This window comes from Catharus ustulatus, chromosome 32, assembly GCF_009819885.2.
Source record: "Catharus ustulatus isolate bCatUst1 chromosome 32, bCatUst1.pri.v2, whole genome shotgun sequence".
Taxonomy (NCBI): domain Eukaryota; kingdom Metazoa; phylum Chordata; class Aves; order Passeriformes; family Turdidae; genus Catharus; species Catharus ustulatus.
The window spans coordinates 1,620,219-1,637,942 of record NC_046252.1 but is presented as its reverse complement, the minus strand read 5'-3'; the positions used below and the strand labels follow the sequence as shown (position 1 = coordinate 1,637,942).

At 55.2% G+C, this 17,724-nt stretch overlaps 1 protein-coding gene across 1 annotated transcript in view; it reads left to right on the top strand.

Annotated features, from left to right (window-relative positions):
* SMC1A (structural maintenance of chromosomes 1A) overlaps positions 1-17,724 on the top strand; it is a 99,049-nt gene that overhangs the window by 17,965 nt on the left and 63,360 nt on the right. Inside the window, exons 3-9 of the mRNA XM_033083623.2 lie at positions 148-260; positions 5,693-5,896; positions 9,200-9,438; positions 11,216-11,474; positions 13,759-13,899; positions 13,989-14,071; positions 15,239-15,446. Coding sequence (XP_032939514.1) covers positions 148-260; positions 5,693-5,896; positions 9,200-9,438; positions 11,216-11,474; positions 13,759-13,899; positions 13,989-14,071; positions 15,239-15,446 — 1,247 coding nt within the window. The remainder of the gene's footprint in view (positions 1-147; positions 261-5,692; positions 5,897-9,199; positions 9,439-11,215; positions 11,475-13,758; positions 13,900-13,988; positions 14,072-15,238; positions 15,447-17,724) is intronic.

Here is a 17,724-nt window from a genome sequence, read left to right as displayed (position 1 = left end):
AGGCAGCTCTGAGGAAGAAACCATGAGCACACCTTGACCTGTGTCACTGTGGGGGCACATTTTGGGGTCTCACAGTTTTATGGGGACACATTTTGGGGTGTTCAGGATTAGGGGGAACCCCCTGACCCCCCGAATTTCCCTCCCCAGGCAGCTCCTCAGAGTACAAGATCAACAACCGGGTGGTGCAGCTGAGCGAGTACAGCGAGGAGCTGGAGAAGCTGGGGATCCTCATCAAGGCCAGGAACTTCCTGGTGTTCCAGGTGGGGAGGGGCTGGGTTTGGGGTTTGGGGTTTGGGGGGGATTTTGGGAACATTTCCCTCAGGGATTTAGGAACATCTCTCAGGGATTTAGGAACATTTCCCTCAGGGATTTAAGAACATTTCCCTCAGGGATTTAGGATCATCTCTCACAGGGATTTAGGAATCCGTCACAGGATTTAGGGACGTTTCTCACAAAGATTTGAGAACATTTCTCACAGGGATTTAGGAACATTTCCCTCAGGGATTTAGGAGCATTTCCCTCAGGGATTTAGGAACATTTCTGACCCCATTTCCCAGGGAGCAGTGGAATCCATCGCCATGAAGAACCCCAAGGAGCGCACGGCGCTGTTTGAGGAGATCAGCAGGGGCTGGGATCCCTCAGGGATTTGGGGATTTAGGCACATTTCCCTCAGGGATTTAGGAACATTTCTGACAGGATTTAGGAACATTTCTCACTCCCATCCTCAGGGAGCAGTGGAATCCGTCACCATGAAGAACCCCAAGGAGCGCACGGCGCTGTTTGAGGAGATCAGCAGGGCTGGGATCCCTCAGGGATTTGGGGATTTAGGAACCTTTCCCTCAGGGATTTAGGAACCTTTCCCTCAGGGATTTAGGAACATTTCCCTCAGGAATTTAGGAACATCTCTCAGAGATTTAGGAACAATTCCCTCAGGGATTTAAGAACATTTCTCTCAGGGTTTTAGGATCATGTCTCACAGCGATTTAGGAATCCCTCACAGGATTTAGGGACATTTCTCACAAAGATTTGAGAACATTTCTCACGGGGATTTAGGAACATTTCCCTCAGGGATTTAGGAACATTTCCCTCAGGGATTTAGGAACATCTCTCAGGGATTTAGGAACATTTCCCTCAGGGATTTAGGGACATTTCCCTCAGGGATTTAGAAACGTTTCCCTCAGGGATTTAGGAACATTTCCCTCAGGGATTTAGGAACATTTCCCACAGGGATTTAGTAACATTTCCCTCAGGGATTTAGGAACATATTCCTCAGGGATTTAGGAACATTTCTGACAGGATTTAGGAACGTTTCTCATGGGGATTTAGGAACATTTCTCACAGGGATTTAGGAACATTTCCCTCAGGGATTTAGGAACATTTCCCTCAGGGATTTGGGAACATTTCTCACAGGGATTTAAGAACATTTCTCTCAGGGACTTAGGATCATTTCCCTCAGGGATTTAGGAACATTTCCCACAGGGATTTAGGAACGTTTCCCTCAGGGATTTAGGAACGTTTCCCTCAGGGATTTAGGAACGTTTCCCTCAGGGATTTAGGAAGATCTCTCAGGGATTTAGGAACATTTCTCACAGGGATTTAGGAACATTTCCCTCAGGGATTTAGGAGCATTTCCCTCAGGGATTTAGGAGCATTTCCCTCAGGGATTTAGGAACATTTCCCTCAGTGATTTAGGAACATTTCCCTCAGGGATTTATGAACATTTCTCACTCCCATTCCCAGGGAGCAGTGGAATCCATCGCCATGAAGAACCCCAAGGAGCGCACGGCGCTGTTTGAGGAGATCAGCAGGGCTGGGGATCCCTCAGGGATTTGGGGGTTTAGGAACATTTCCCTCAGGGATTTAGGAACATTTCCCTCAGGGATTTAGGAACATTTCCCTCAGGTATTTAGGAACATCTCTCAGGGATTTAGGAACATTTCTCACAGGGATTTAGGAACATTTCTGACAGGATTTAGGAGCATCTCTCAGGGATTTAGGAACATTTCTTCTCAGGGATTTAGGAACATTTCCCTCAGGGATTTAGGAACATTTCCCTCAGGGATTTAGGAACATTTCCCTCAGGGATTTGGGAACATTTCCCTCAGGGATTTAAGAACATTTCCCTCAGGGATTTAGAAACGTTTCCCTCAGGGATTTGGGAGCATTTCCCTCAGGGATTTAGGAGCATTTCCCTCAGGGATTTAGGGACATTTCCCTCAGGGATTCAGGAACATTTCTCACAGGGATTTAGGAACATTTCTGACAGGATTTAGGAACATTTCCCTCAGGGATTTAGGAACATTTCCCTCAGGGATTTGGGAGCATTTCCCTCAGGGATTTAGGAGCATTTCCCTCAGGGATTTAGGAGCATTTCCCTCAGGGATTTAGGAACGTTTCTGACAGGATTTAGGAACGTTTCTCACAGGGATTTAGGAACATTTCCCTCAGGTATTTAGGACCATTTCCCACAGGGGTTTAGGACCATTTCCCTCAGGGATTTAGGAACATTTCCCACAGGGATTTAGGAACATTTCTGTCACGATTTAGGAACATTTGTGATCGATTTCCCAGGGAGCAGTGGAATCCATCGCCATGAAGAACCCCAAGGAGCGCACGGCGCTGTTTGAGGAGATCAGCAGGGGCTGGGGATTTAGGAACATCTCTCACAGGGATTTAGGAACATTTCTGACAGGATTTAGGAACATCTCTCACAGGGATTTAGGAACATTTCCCTCAGGGATTTAGGAACATCTCTCACAGGGATTTAAGAACATTTCCCACAGGGATTTAGAAACTTTTCTCACAGGATTTAGGAACCTTTCCCTCAGGGATTTAGGAACCTTTCCCTCAGGGATTTAGAAACATTTCCCTCAGGGATTTAGGAACATTTCCCTCAGTGATTTAGGAACATTTCCCTCAGTGATTTAGGAACATTTCCCTCAGGGATTTAGGAATGTTTCTCACAGGGATTTAGGAACATTTCCCTCAGTGATTTAGGAACATTTCTCACTCCCATTCCCAGGGAGCAGTGGAATCCATCGCCATGAAGAACCCCAAGGAGCGCACGGCGCTGTTTGAGGAGATCAGCAGGGGCTGGGATCCCTCAGGGGTTTGGGGATTTAGGAACAAATCCCTCAGGGATTTAGGAACATTTCTCACAGGGATTTAGGAGCATTTCCCTCAGGTATTTAGGAACATTTCCCTCAGGTATTTAGGAACATCTCACAGGGATTTAGGAACATTTCCCTCAGGGATTTAGGAACATTTCTCACAGGGATTTAGGAACATTTCCCTCAGGGATTTAGGAACATTTCCCTCAGGGATTTAGGAACATTTCTGACAGGATTTAGGAACATTTCTGACAGGATTTAGGAACATTTCTGACCGCATTTCCCAGGGAGCAGTGGAATCCATCGCCATGAAGAACCCCAAGGAGCGCACGGCCCTGTTTGAGGAGATCAGCAGGGCTGGGGATCCCTCAGGGATTTAGGGATTTAGGAACATTTCTGACAGGATTTAGGAACATTTCTCACAGGGATATAGAAACATCTCCCTCAGGGATTTAGGAACATTTCCCACAGCGATTTAGGAACTTTTCTCACAGGATTTAGGAAGATTTCCCTCAGGGATTTAGGAACATTTTTCTCAGGGATTTAGGAACATTTTTCTCAGGGATTTAGGAACATTTCCTCTCAGGGATTTAGGAACATCTGTCACAGGGATTTAGGAACATATTCCTCAGGGATTTAGGAACATTTCTCACAGGGATTTAGGAACATTTTCCTCAGGGATTTAGGAACATTTCCCTCAGGGATTTAGGAACATTTCCCTCAGGGATTTAGGAACATTTCTCACAGGGATTTAGGAACATTTCCCTCAGGGATTTAGGAGCATTTCCCTCAGGGATTTAGGAACATCTCTCAGGGATTTAGGAACATTTCCGTCAGGGATTCAGGAGCATTTCCCTCAGGGATTTAGGAACGTTTCCCTCAGGGATTTAGGAACGTTTCCCTCAGGGATTTAGGAGCATTTCCCTCAGGGATTCAGGAACATTTCCCTCAGGGATTTATGAACATTTCTCACTCCCATTCCCAGGGAGCAGTGGAATCCATCGCCATGAAGAACCCCAAGGAGCGCACGGCCCTGTTTGAGGAGATCAGCAGGGCTGGGGATCCCTCAGGGATTTAGGGATTTAGGAACATTTCTGACAGGATTTAGGAACATTTCTCACAGGGATATAGAAACATCTCCCTCAGGGATTTAGGAACATTTCCCACAGCGATTTAGGAACTTTTCTCACAGGATTTAGGAAGATTTCCCTCAGGGATTTAGGAACATTTTTCTCAGGGATTTAGGAACATTTTTCTCAGGGATTTAGGAACATTTCCTCTCAGGGATTTAGGAACATCTGTCACAGGGATTTAGGAACATATTCCTCAGGGATTTAGGAACATTTCTCACAGGGATTTAGGAACATTTTCCTCAGGGATTTAGGAACATTTCCCTCAGGGATTTAGGAACATTTCCCTCAGGGATTTAGGAACATTTCTCACAGGGATTTAGGAACATTTCCCTCAGGGATTTAGGAGCATTTCCCTCAGGGATTTAGGAACATCTCTCAGGGATTTAGGAACATTTCCGTCAGGGATTCAGGAGCATTTCCCTCAGGGATTTAGGAACGTTTCCCTCAGGGATTTAGGAACGTTTCCCTCAGGGATTTAGGAGCATTTCCCTCAGGGATTCAGGAACATTTCCCTCAGGGATTTAGGAACATTTCTCACTCCCATTCCCAGGGAGCAGTGGAATCCATCGCCATGAAGAACCCCAAGGAGCGCACGGCGCTGTTTGAGGAGATCACTGGGGCTGGGATCCCTCAGGGGTTTGGGGATTTAGGAACATTTCTGACAGGATTTAGGAACATTTCTCACAGGGATATAGAAACATTTCCCTCAGTGATTTAGGAACATCTCTCACAGGGATTTAGGAACATTTCCCTCAGGGATTTAGGAACTTTTTTCTCAGTGATTTAGGAACATTTCCTTCAGTGATTTAGGGATATTTCCCTCAGGGATTTAGGGACATTTCTCTCAGGGATTTAAGAACATCTCTCACAGGGATTTAGGAACGTTTCCCTCAGGGATTTAGGAACATTTCCCTCAGGGATTTAGGAATTTAGGAACCTTTCCCTCAGGGATTTAGGAACATTTCTCACTCCCCCTTTCAGGGAGCAGTGGAGTCCATCGCCATGAAGAACCCCAAGGAGCGCACGGCGCTGTTTGAGGAGATCAGCAGGGCTGGGGATCACTCAGGGATTTGGGGATTTAGGAACATTTCCCTCAGGGATTTAGGAACATTTGTGACAGGATTTAGGAACATTTCTCACTCCCATTTCCAGGGAGCAGTGGAATCCATCGCCATGAAGAACCCCAAGGAGCGCACGGCGCTGTTTGAGGAGATCAGTGGGGCTGGGATCCCTCAGGGGTTTGGGGATTTAGGAACATTTGTGACAGGATTTAGGAACATTTCTCACTCCCATTCCCAGGGTGCAGTGGAATCCATCGCCATGAAGAACCCCAAGGAGCGCACGGCGCTGTTTGAGGAGATCAGCAGGGGCTGGGGATCCCTCAGGGGTTTGGGGATTTAGGAACATTTCCCTCAGGGATTTAGGAACATTTCTCACTCCCATTCCCAGGGAGCAGTGGAATCCATCGCCATGAAGAACCCCAAGGAGCGCACGGCGCTGTTTGAGGAGATCAGCCGCTCGGGCGAGCTCGCCCCCGAGTACGACAAGCGCAAGAAGGAGATGGTGAAGGCCGAGGAGGACACGCAGTTCAATTATCACCGCAAGAAGAACATCGCTGCCGAGCGCAAGGAGGCCAAGCAGGAGAAGGAGGAGGTGGGAACGCTCAGGGACAGGCCTGGGAACATTCTGGAAACACCCAGGAGTCAGGAAGGACACAGAGCTAGGGCTGGGAACGTGCTGGATGCACCCAGGGGTCAGGAAGGTTCTGGATTCACCCAGGACTCAGGGAGGTTCTGGACACGCCCACAGCATGGGAAGGTTCTGGATGGACCCAGGGTTGGAAGGTTCTGGACAGACCCAGGACTCAGGAAGGTTCTGGATGCACCCAGGGGTCAGGAAAATCATGGACAGAGCCAGGGCTGGGGAAGGTTCTGGATGCACCCAGGGGTCAGGAAAATCCTGAACAGAGCCAGGGCTGGGGAAGGTTCTGGAAAAACCCAAGGTTGGGAAGGTTCTGGATTCACCCAGGGCTGGGGAAGGACACAGAACCAGGGTTGGGGAAGGTTCTGGAAAAACCCAAGGGTGAAAATCCTGAACAGAGCCAGGCCTGCGGAGGTTCTGGACACACCCAGGGCTCAGGAAAATCCTGGACAGAGCCAGGCCTGGGAATGTTCTGGATGCACCCAGGGGTTGGGAAGGTTTTGGATTCACCCAGGGCTGGGGAAGGACACAGAGCCAGGGTTGGGGGAGGTTCTGGAAAGAGCCAGGAGTCAGGAAAATCCTGAACAGAGCCAGGCCTGTGAAGGTTATGGATGCACCCAGAGGTCAGGAAAATCCTGGACAGAGCCAGAGTTGGGGAAGGTTCTGGAAAAGCCTAGAGTGAGGAAGGTTCTGGATAAACCCAGGGCTAGGGAATGTTCTGGATGCATCCAGGGTCAGGAAGGTTCAGGACACACCCAGGGGTCGGGAAGGACCTGCACAGAGCCAGAGCTGGGGAAGGTTCTGGACAGAGCCAGAGTTGGGGAAGGTTCTGGAAAGAGCCAGAGTTGGGGAAGGTTCTGGACAGACCCAGGGGTCACAAAGGTTCTGGATGCATCCAGGGCTCAGGAAAATCCTGAACAGAGCCAAGCTTGGGGAAGGTTCTGGAAGAACCCAGAGGTCAGGAAAATCCTGCACAGCCAGGGTTGCAGAAGGTTCTGGATACATCCAGGGGTCTGGAAGGTTCTGGTCACACCCAGGGTCTGGAAGGTTCTGGACACACCCAGGGCCAAGCCCTGAACTGGGCAAGCTCCTGGCCAGAGCCCCAGACCTTGAAGCTCTTGAGCAGATCCAGGAGTCAGGAAACTCCTGGGCAGGCCCAGGCCCAAGCCCTGGGTTTTGGAAGCTCCTGGACAGAGCCAAGCTTAGGAAGTTCATGGACAGACCCAGGGGTCAGGAAACTCCTGGGCAGAGCCTGGAAGGTCCTGGCCAGACCCAGGGCCAAGTCGTGGCTTTGAGAAGCTCCTGGACAGAACCAAGCCCAGGCCCAAACTCTGGGTTAGAGAAGCTCCTGGCCAACCCCTGGCCCAAGCCCTGGATTTGAGAAGCTCCTGGCCAACCCCTGGCCCAAGCCCTGGGTTTCAGAAGCTCCTGGCCAGAACCAGGGCCAGTCCCAGGCCCAAGCCCTGGGTTTGAGAAGACTCCTGGCCAGAACCAGGCCCAGCCCCAGACCCAAGCCTGGCTTTCAGAACCCCCTGGGCAGCCCCAAGCCCAAGTCCTGGTTTTCAAAAGCTCCTGGCGAGAACCAGGCTCAGGGTTTGAGAAGCTCCTGCCCAGCCCCAGGGCCAAGCCCTGGTGTTCAGAGCCCCCTGGCCACAACCAGGGCCTGAACCAGACCCAAGCTCTGGGTTTGAGAAGCTCTTGGCCAGCCTCAGACCCAAGCCCTGGCTTTCAGAAGCTCCTGGCCAGAACCAGGGCCAGTCCCAGTCCCAGGCCCAAGCCCTGGTTTTGAGAAGACTCCTGGACAGAACCAGGCCCAAGCCCTGGCTTTCAGAACCCCCTGGCCAACCCCAGGCCCAAGCCCTGGTGTTTAGAACCCCCTGGGCAGAAGCAGGGCCAGAACCAGACCCAAGCTCTAGGTTTGAGAACACCCTGACCAGAACCAGGCCCAAGCCCTGGCCTTGAAAAGACTCTTGGACAGAACCAGGCCTGAGCCCTGGTGTTCAGAAGCTCCTGACAAGACCCAGGCCAGGTTTTCAGAAGCTCCTGGCCAGCCCCAGGCCCAAGCCGTGGTGTTCAGAAGCTCCTGGTCAGAACCAGGGCCAGTCCCAGGCCCAAGCCCTGGGTTTGAGAAGACTCCTGGACAGAACCAGGCCCAGCCCCAGACCCAAGCCTGGCTTTCAGAACCCCCTGGGCAGCCCTAGGCCCAAGTCCTGGTTTTCAAAAGCTCCTGGCGAGAACCAGGCTCTGAGTTTGAGAAGCTCCTGACCAGTCCCAGGCCCGAGCCCTGGTGTTCAGAAGCTCCTGACCAGAACCAGGCCCAGCCCCAGGCCCAAGCCCAGGCTTTCAGAACCCCCTGGCCAGAACCAGGGCTGGAACCAGACCCAGGCTCTAGGTTTGAGAAGCTCTTGGCCAGCCCCAGGTCCAAGCCCTGGGTTTCAGAACCCCCTGGGCAGAACCAGGGCCAGAACCAGACCCAAGCTCTGGGTTTGGGAAGCTCTTGGCCAGCCCCAGGCCCAAGCCCTGGTGTTCAGAAGCTCCTGACCAGAACCAGGGCTAGCCCCAGGCCCAAGCTCAGGCTTTCAGAACCCCCTGGCCAGAACCAGGGCCAGAACCAGACCCAAGCTCTAGGTTTGAGAAGCTCTTGGCCAGCCCCAGGCCCAAACCCTGGGTTTCAGAACTCCCTGAGCAGAACCAGGGCCAGCATCAGGCCCAAGCCCTGGGTTGAGAAGACTCTTGGACAGAACCAGGCCTGAGCCCTGGTGTTCAGAAGCTCCTGACCAGAACCAGGGCCAGAACCAGGCCCAAGCCGTGGTGTTCAGAACTCCCTGACCAGAACCAGGGCCAGAACCAGCCCCAAGCCCTGGTGTTCAGAAGCTCCTGACCAGAACCAGGCCCAGCCCCAGACCCAAACCCAGGTGTTCAGAAGCTCCTGGTCAGAACCAGGGCCAGTCCCAGGCCCAAACCCTGGGTTTGAGAAGCTCCTGGACAGAACCAGCCCCAGGGCCAAGTCCTGGTGTTCAGAACCCCCTGGGCAGCCCCAGGCCCAAGCCCTGGCTTTCAGAAGCTCCTGGCCAGAACCAGGGCCAGAACCAGGCCCAAGCTCTAGGTTTGAGAAGCTCCTGGCCAGAACCAGGCCCAAGCCCAGGCTTTCAGAACCCCCTGAGCAGAACCAGGCCCAAGCCCTGGTTTTCAGACCCCCCTGGCCATCCCCTGGCCATCCCCTGTCCCTGTCCCACTGTCCCCTCCCTCCCGCAGGCCGATCGCTACCAGCGCCTCAAGGACGAGGTGGTTCGGGCCCAGGTGCAGCTGCAGCTTTTCAAACTGTTCCACAACGAGGCCGAGATCGAGAAGCTCAACAAGGAGCTGGGGCTGAAGAACCGCGAGATCGACAAGGACAAGAAGAGGATGGACAGGGTGGAGGACGAGCTCAAGGACCGCAAGAAGGAGCTGGGCAAGATGATGAGGGAGCAGCAGCAGATCGAGAAAGAGATCAAGTGAGCCTGGGGGTCCTGGATCTTGGGTTTGGGGGTCCTGGGATTTCAAAATCCTGGGTTTGGGGGTCCTGGGTTTGGGGGTCCTGGGATTTCAAAATCCTGGGTTTGGGGGCCCTGGATTCTGGGTTTGGGGGTCCTGGGTTTGGAGGTCCTGGATCCTGAGTTTGGGGAGTTCTGGGTTTGGGGGTCCTGGGTTTGGGGGTCCTGGGATTTCAGGATCCTGGGCTTTGGGAGTTCTGGGTTTGGGGGTGTTGGGATTTGGGGAGTGCTGGGTTTGGGGGTCCTGGGTTTGGGGTTCCTGGGATTTGGGGATGTTGGGTTTGGGGGTCCTGGGTTTGGGGATCCTGGGCTTTGGGAGTTCTGGGTTTGGGGGTCCTGGATACTGGGTTTGGGGATTCTGGGTTTGGGGAGTGCTGGGTTTTGGGGGTCCTGGGATTTCAGGATCCTGGGTTTGGGAGTCCTGGGATTTCAGGACCCTGGGTTTGGGGGTCCTGGGTTTGAGGGTCCCAGGATTTGGGGATCCTGGGATTTGTGGAGTGCTTGGCTTTGGGAATCCTGGGCTTGGGGGTCCTGGGATTTCAGGATACTGAGTTTAGGGGTCCTGGGTTTGGGGGATCCTCGGTTTGGGGGCCCTGGATTCTGGGTTTGGGGGTCCTGGGATTTCAGGATCCTGGGTTTGGGTGTCCTGGGCTTTGAGGGTCCTGGGTTTGGGGGCCCTGGGATTTCAGGATCCTGGATTTGGGGGTCCTGGATCTTGGGTTTGATTGTCTTGGGTTTGGGGGCCCTGCATCCTGGGTTTGGGGGTCCTAGGATTTCAGGGTCCTGGGTTTGGGGAGTGCTGGTTTTGGGGGTCCTGATCTTGGGTTTGAGGGTCCTGGGATTTGGGGGTCCTGGGTTTGGGGGTCCTGGATCCTGGGTTTGGGGGTCCTGGGTTTGGGGGTCCCGGGATTTGGGTGTTTGGGGACCCTGGATCCTGGGTTTGGGAGTCCTGGGATTTCAGGATCCTGGGTTTGGGGATCCTGGGATTTCAGGATACTGGGTTTGGGGGTCCTGGATACTGGGATTTAGGGGTCCTGGGATTTCAGGATCCTGGGTTTGGGGTCCTGGGCTTTGAGGATCCTGGGTTTGGGGATCCTGGGATTTCAGGATACTGGGTTTGGGCGTCCTGGGATTTGGGGAGTGCTGGGTTTTGGGGATCCTGGGTTTGGGGATCCTGGGTCCTGGGTTTAGGGGTCCGGGGTTTAAGGATCCTGGATTTGGGGGTCCTGGATCCTGGGTTTGGGCGTCCTGGGATTTGAGGAGTGCTGGGTTTGGGGGTCCTGGGTTTGGGGGTCCTGGGATTTCAGGATCCTGGGCTTTGGGAGTTCTGGGTTTGGGGGTCCTGGATACTGGGTTTGGGGGTCCTGGGATTTCAGAATACTGAGTTTAGGGGTCCTGGGTTTGGGGGATCCTCGGTTTGAGGACCCTGGATTCTGGGTTTGGGGGCCCTGGGTTTGGGGGTCCTGGATCCTGAGTTTGGGGGTCCTGGGATTTCAGGATCCTGGGTTTGGGGAGTGCTGGGTTTGAGGGTTCTGGATCCTGGGTTTGGGGGTTCTGGAATTTCAGGATCCTGGGTTTGGGGATCCTGGGTCCGGGGTTTGGGGGTCCTGGGATTTCAGGATCCTGGGTTTGGGGGCCCTGGGATTTCAGGATCCTGGGTTTGGGGGTCCTGGATCCTGGGTTTGGGGGTCCTGGGATCTGGGGAGACCAGGGATGTTGATTTAGGGTTTTCCTGCAGGGAGAAGGACTCAGAGCTGAACCAGAAGCGGCCCCAGTACATCAAGGCCAAGGAGAACACGTCCCACAAGATCAAGAAGCTGGAGGCGGCGCGGAAATCGCTGCAGAACGCCCAGAAGCAGTACAAGAAACGCAAGGCTGACATGGATGAGCTGGAGAAGGAGATGCTGTCCGTGGAGAAATCCAGGCAGGAGTTCGAGGAACGCATGGAGGAGGAGAGCCAGAGCCAGGGGAGGGACCTGACCCTGGAGGAGAACCAGGTAAGGATGGGCCAGGTGGGATTTGGGGTGAGCCAGAGCCAGGGGAGGGACCTGACCCTGGAGGAGAACCAGGTATGGGATGGGCCAGGTGGGATTTGGGGTGAGCCAGAGCCAGGGGAGGGACCTGACCCTGGAGGAGAACCAGGTAGGGGTGGGGCAGGTGGGATTTGGGGTGAGCCAGAGCCAGGGGAGGGACCTGACCCTGGAGGAGAACCAGGTAAGGATGGGGCAGGTGGGATTTGGGGTGAGCCAGAGGCAGGGCAGAGACCTGACCCTGGAGGAGAACCAGGTAAGGATGGGCCAGGTGAGATTTGGGATTTGGGAGGGATGGAGGAAAACCAGGGGAGAGACCTGAACCAGGTATGGATGGGCCAGGTGGGATTTGGGGTTTGGGATGGATGGAAGAGAACCAGGTATGGATGGGCCAGGTGAGATTTGGGATGGATGGAGGAGAGTCAGGGGAGGGACCTGACCCTGGAGGAGAACCAGGTAGGGGTGGGCCAGGTGAGATTTGGGGATTTGGGATGGATGGATGGATGGATGGATGGATGGATGGATGGATGGATGGATGGATGGATGGATGGAAGAACAGAGCCAGGGGAGAGACCTGAACCAGATATGGATGGGCCAGATGAGGTTTGGGATGGATGGAAGAGAACCAGTGCCAGGGGAGAGATCTGACCCTGGAAGAGAACCAGGTATGGGTGATCCTGTGGGGTTTGGGGATTGGGGAGAGATGGAAGAACAGAGCCAGGAGAGAGACCTGAACCAGGTATGGATGGGCCAGGTGAGATTTGGGGATTTGGGATGGAAGAACAGAGCCAGGAGAGAGACCTGAACCAGGTATGGGTGGGCCAGGTGAGATTTGGGGAGGGCTCCCTGGAGCTCCAGGTGTGCTGAGCCTGTGGGGTTTGGGGAGGGTTCCCTGGATCCCAGATGTGCTGATCCAGGTGTTCTGGCCCCATGGGGTCTGGGGAGGGATCCTGAGCTGCCCCTGGATTGCAGATGTGCTGATCCAGGTGTGCTGACCCTGTGGGGTTTGGGGAGGGATCCTGAGCTGCCCCTGGATCCCAGGTGTGCTGATCCAGGTGTGCTGGCCCCATGGGATCTGGGGAGGCCTCCCTGGCTGTAGGAGGCCCCTCCAGGTGTGCTGAGGCAGGTGTGCTGACCCCACGGGGTTTGGGGGAGGGATCCTGAGCAGCCCCTGGATCCCAGGTGTGCTGATCCAGCTGTGCTGATCCTGTAGGGTCTGGGAAGGGCTCTCTGGATCCCAGGTGTGCTGAGCCAGCTGTGCTGATCCTGTGGGATCTGGGGAGGGATCCTGAGCTGCCTCTGGAGTTCCAGCTGTGCTGATCCAGGTGTGCTGACCCCATGGGGTTTGGGGAGGCATCCTGAGCTGCCCCGGGATCCCAGGTGTGCTGATCCAGCTGTACTGGTCCCGTGGGATCTGGGAAGGGCTCCCTGGAGTTCCAGGTGTGCTGAGGCAGGTGTGCTGATCCCATGGGATCTGGGAAGGGTTCCCTGGATCCCAGGTGTGCTGATAATGATGTGCTGATCCCATGGGATCTGGGAAGGGTTCTCTGGATCCCAGGTGTGCTGATCCAGCTGTGCTGAGCCCACGGGGTCTGGGGAGGGATCCTGAGCTGCCCCTGGATCCCAGGTGTGCTGAACCAGGTGTGCTGGCCCTGTAGGGTCTGGGAAGGGCTCTCTGGATCCCAGGTGTGCTGATCCAGGTGTGCTGGCCCCATGGGGTTTGGGGAGGGATTCCTGGATGCAGGAAACCCCTCCAGGTGTGCTGATCCAGGTGTGCTGGCCCCATGGGGTCTGGGGAGGGATCCTGAGCTGCCCCTGGAGCTCCAGGTGTGCTGATCCAGCTGTGCTGATCCCATGGGATCTGGGAAGGGTTCCCTGGATCCCGGATGTGCTGATCCAGCTGTACTGACTCTGGGATCTGGGAAGGGTTCCCTGGATCCCAGGTGTGCTGATCCAGCTGTGCTGAGCCTGTGGGGTCTGGGGAGGAATCCTGAGCTGCCCCTGGATCCCAGGTGTGCTGATCCAGGTGTGCTGATCCCGTGGGGTTTGGGGAGGGTTCCTGAGCTGCCCCTGGAGTTCCAGGTGTGCTGAGCCCAGGTGTGCTGATCCCGTGGGGTCTGGGGAGGGATCCTGAGCTGCCCCTGGATCTCAGGTGTGCTGATCCAGGTGTGCTGGCCCCATGGGATCTGGGGAGGCCTCCCTGGCTGCAGGAGACCCCTCCAGGTGTGCTGATCCAGGTGTGCTGGCCCAGGTGAAGAAGTACCACCGGCTGAAGGAGGAGGCGAGCAAACGCGCGGCCACGCTGGCCCAGGAGCTCGAGAAGTTCAACCGCGACCAAAAAGCCGACCAGGACCGGCTGGACCTGGAGGAGAGGAAGAAGGTGGAGACTGAGGTGAGCTAGGGGTCCCCACATTGTCCCCAGATTGTCCCCAGATTGTCCCCAGAGTCCCCTCTGAGCCCTGCTGTCCCCGCTGTCCCCAGGCCAAGATCAAGCAGAAGCTGCGGGAGATCGAGGAGAACCAGAAGCGCATCGAGAAACTCGAGGAGTACATCGCCACCAGCAAGTGGGTCTGGGGTCCCCAGGGGGTCCCCAGGGGGTGGGGGGTCCCAAGGGTGTCCTCAGGGGGGCTGTGGTGTCCCCAGGGTGTCCCCAGGGAGTGCAGTGTCCCCAGAGGGATGCAGTGTCCTCAGGGTGTCCCCAGTGGGGTGCAGTGTCCCCAGTGGGGTGCAGTGTCCCCAGGAGAGTGCAGTGTCCCCAGAGGGGTACAGTGTCCCCAGGGTGTCCCCAGGGAGTGCAGTGTCCCCAGGGTGTCCCCAGAGGGGTGCAGTGTCCCCAGAGGGATGCAGTGTCCCCAGGGTGTCCCCAGAGGGGTGCAGTGTCCCCAGGGTGTCCCCAGAGGGGTGCAGTGCCCCAGGGTGTCCCCAGGGAGTGCAGTGTCCCCAGGGAGTGCAGTGTCCCCAGAGGGGTGCAGTGTCCCCAGGAGAGTGCAGTGTCCCCAGGAGAGTGCAGTGTCCCTAGAGGGGTGCAGTGTCCCCAGGGTGTCCCCAGAGGGGTGCAGTGTCCCCAGGGTGTCCCCAGAGGGGTGCAGTGTCCCCAGAGGGATGCAGTGTCCCCAGGGTGTCCCCAGAGGGGTGCAGTGTCCCCAGGGTGTCCCCAGAGGGGTGCAGTGCCCCAGGGTGTCCCCAGGACAGTGCAGTGTCCCCAGGGAGTCCCCAGTGGGGCTGTGGTGTCCCTAAGGGGGTGCAGTGGTCCCCAGGGTGTCCCCAGTGGGGTGCAGTGGTCCCCAGGGTGTCCCCAGAGGGGTGCAGTGTCCCCAGGGTGTCCCCAAGACAGTGCAGTGTCCCCAGGGTGTCCCCAGGGAGTGCAGTGTCCCCCTACAAACCCCCCAAATCCCCTTTTCTCCCTCCATACAATCCCTGGAGGAGCAGAACTGGCTTCAGGGTGTAGGATCAGCCCCCCAAATCCCATTTTTTCCCCCCAGACAGTCCCTGGAAGAGCAGAAGGGGCTCTAAGAGCTGGGATCAGCCCCCCAAACTCCCCAAATCCCCTTTTTCCACTCCCAGGCAATCCCTGGAGTAACAGAAACATCTGCAAAGTGTGGGCTCAGCCCCCCAAAACCCCACCAACCCACCCCAATCCCCCATTTCCAGCCCCAGACAATCCCTGGAGGAGCAGAAACACCTGGAGGGGATGGGATTGACCCCCAAAAATTCTCGTTTTCTCCCCCCAGACAATCCCTGGAGGAGCAGAAGCGCCTGGAGGGCGAGCTGACCGAGGAGGTGGAGCTGGCCAAGCGGCGAATCGACGAGATCAACAAGGAGCTGAACCAGGTGATGGAGCAGCTCGGGGACGCGCGCATCGACCGCCAGGAGAGCAGCAGGCAGCAGCGCAAGGCCGAGATCATGGACAGCATCAAACGGCTTTACCCTGGCTCTGTGGTGAGGAGAACCCCAAAAATCACAAAATCTAACCCAGAACCCCAAAAACTGATCTGAAACCCCCCCTAAAACAGCCCCAGAGCTGCCCCAAACCCCCGGCAGCAGCGCAAGGCCGAGATCATGGACAGCATCAAACGCCTCTACCCCGGATCTGTGGTGAGAGAAGCCTCAAAAATCACAAAATCTAACCCAGAACCCCAAAACCTGACCCTAAAACTGACCCAGAACTGACCCAGAGCCCCAAAAACTGCCCCTAAAACAGCCCCAGAACTGCCCCAAACCCCCGGCAGCAGCGCAAGGCCGAGATCATGGACAGCATCAAACGGCTCTGCCCCGGATCTGTGGTGAGGGGAGCCCCAAAAATCACAAAATCTAACCCAGAACCCCAAAAACTGTCCCAGAACTGACCCCAAACTACCTCAGAACCCTAAAAACTGACCGAGAAATGGACCCCAAACTGCCCCAGAACTGCCCCAAACCCCCGGCAGCAGCGCAAGGCCGAGATCATGGACAGCATCAAACGCCTCTACCCCGGATCTGTGGTGAGGGGAACCCAAAAATCCCAAAACTGAACCTAAAACTGACTCAGAACCCCAAAATCTGACCCTAAAACTGACCCTAAACTGCCCCAGAACTGCTGAGATCATGGACAGCATCAAACGGCTCTACCCCGGATCTGTGGTGAGGGGAGCCCCAAAAATCACAAAATCTAACCCAGAACCCCAAAAACTGATCTGAAACTCCCCAAAAAACTGACCCAGAACTGCCCCAAACCCCTGGCAGCAGCACAAGGCCGAGATCATGGACAGCATCAAACGGCTCTGCCCTGGCTCTGTGGTGAGGGGAGCCCCAAAAACCCAAAATCTGAACCTAAAACTGTCCCAAAACCAAAAAACTGCCCCAAACCTGCCCCAAACCCCCGGCAGCAGCGCAAGGCTGAGATCATGGACAGCATCAAACGGCTCTGCCCCGGATCTGTGGTGAGGGGAACCCCAAAAATCACAAATCTGAACCTAAAACTGACTCAGAACCCCAAAAACTGCCCCAAAACTGTCCCAAAATCTGACCCAAAAACTACCCCAAAACTGACCCAGAACCCCAAAAACTGCCCCAGAACTGCCCCAGAACCCCAAAAACTGACCCAAAAAATGGACCCCGAATCCCAGAACTGCCCCAAACCCCCGGCAGCAGCGCAAGGCCGAGATCATGGACAGCATCAAACGCCTCTACCCTGGCTCTGTGGTGAGGGGAACCCAAAAATCCCAAAACTGAACCTAAAACTGACTCAGAACTCCAAAATCTACCCCTAAAACTGACCCTAAACTGCCCCAGAACTGCCGAGATCATGGACAGCATCAAACGGCTCTACCCCGGCTCTGTGGTGAGGGGAGCCCCAAAAATCAAAAAATCTAACCCAGAACCCCAAAACCTGACCCTAAAACTGACCCAGAACTGACCCAGAACCCCAAAAACTGCCCCTAAAACAGACCCAGAACTGACCCAAACCCCCGGCAGCAGCGCAAGGCCGAGATCATGGACAGCATCAAACGGCTCTGCCCCGGATCTGTGGTGAGGGGAGCCCTAAAAACCCAAAATCTGACCTTAAAACTGACTCAGAACTCCAAAAACTGCCCCAAAAACTGCCCCTAAAACAGACCCAGAACTGACCCAAACCCCCGGCAGCAGCGCAAGGCCGAGATCATGGACAGCATCAAACGGGTCTGCCCTGGATCTGTGGTGAGGGGAACCCCAAAACTGACCTGAAACCCAAAATCTGCCCCAAAACTGTCCCAAAAACTGACCCTAAAACAGCCCCAGAACTGCCCCAAACCCCCGGCAGCAGCGCAAGGCCGAGATCATGGACAGCATCAAACGGCTCTGCCCCGGATCTGTGGTGAGGGGAGCCTCAAAAATCCTAAATCTGACCTTAAAACTAACCCCAACCCCAAAATCTACCCCAAAAACTGACCCCAAACCCCAAAAACAACCCCAAACCCCTGGCAGCAGCGCAAGGCCGAGATCATGGACAGCATCAAACACCTCTACCCCGGATCTGTGGTGAGGGGAGCCCCAAAAATCCCAAATCTGAACCTAAAACTGACTCGGAACCCCAAAAACTGCCCCTAAAACTGACCCAGAACTGACCCAGAACCCCAAAAACTGACCCAAAAAATGGACCCCGAATCCCAAACCTGCCCCAAACCCCCGGCAGCAGCGCAAGGCTGAGATCATGGACAGCATCAAACGGCTCTGCCCTGGATCTGTGGTGAGGGGAACC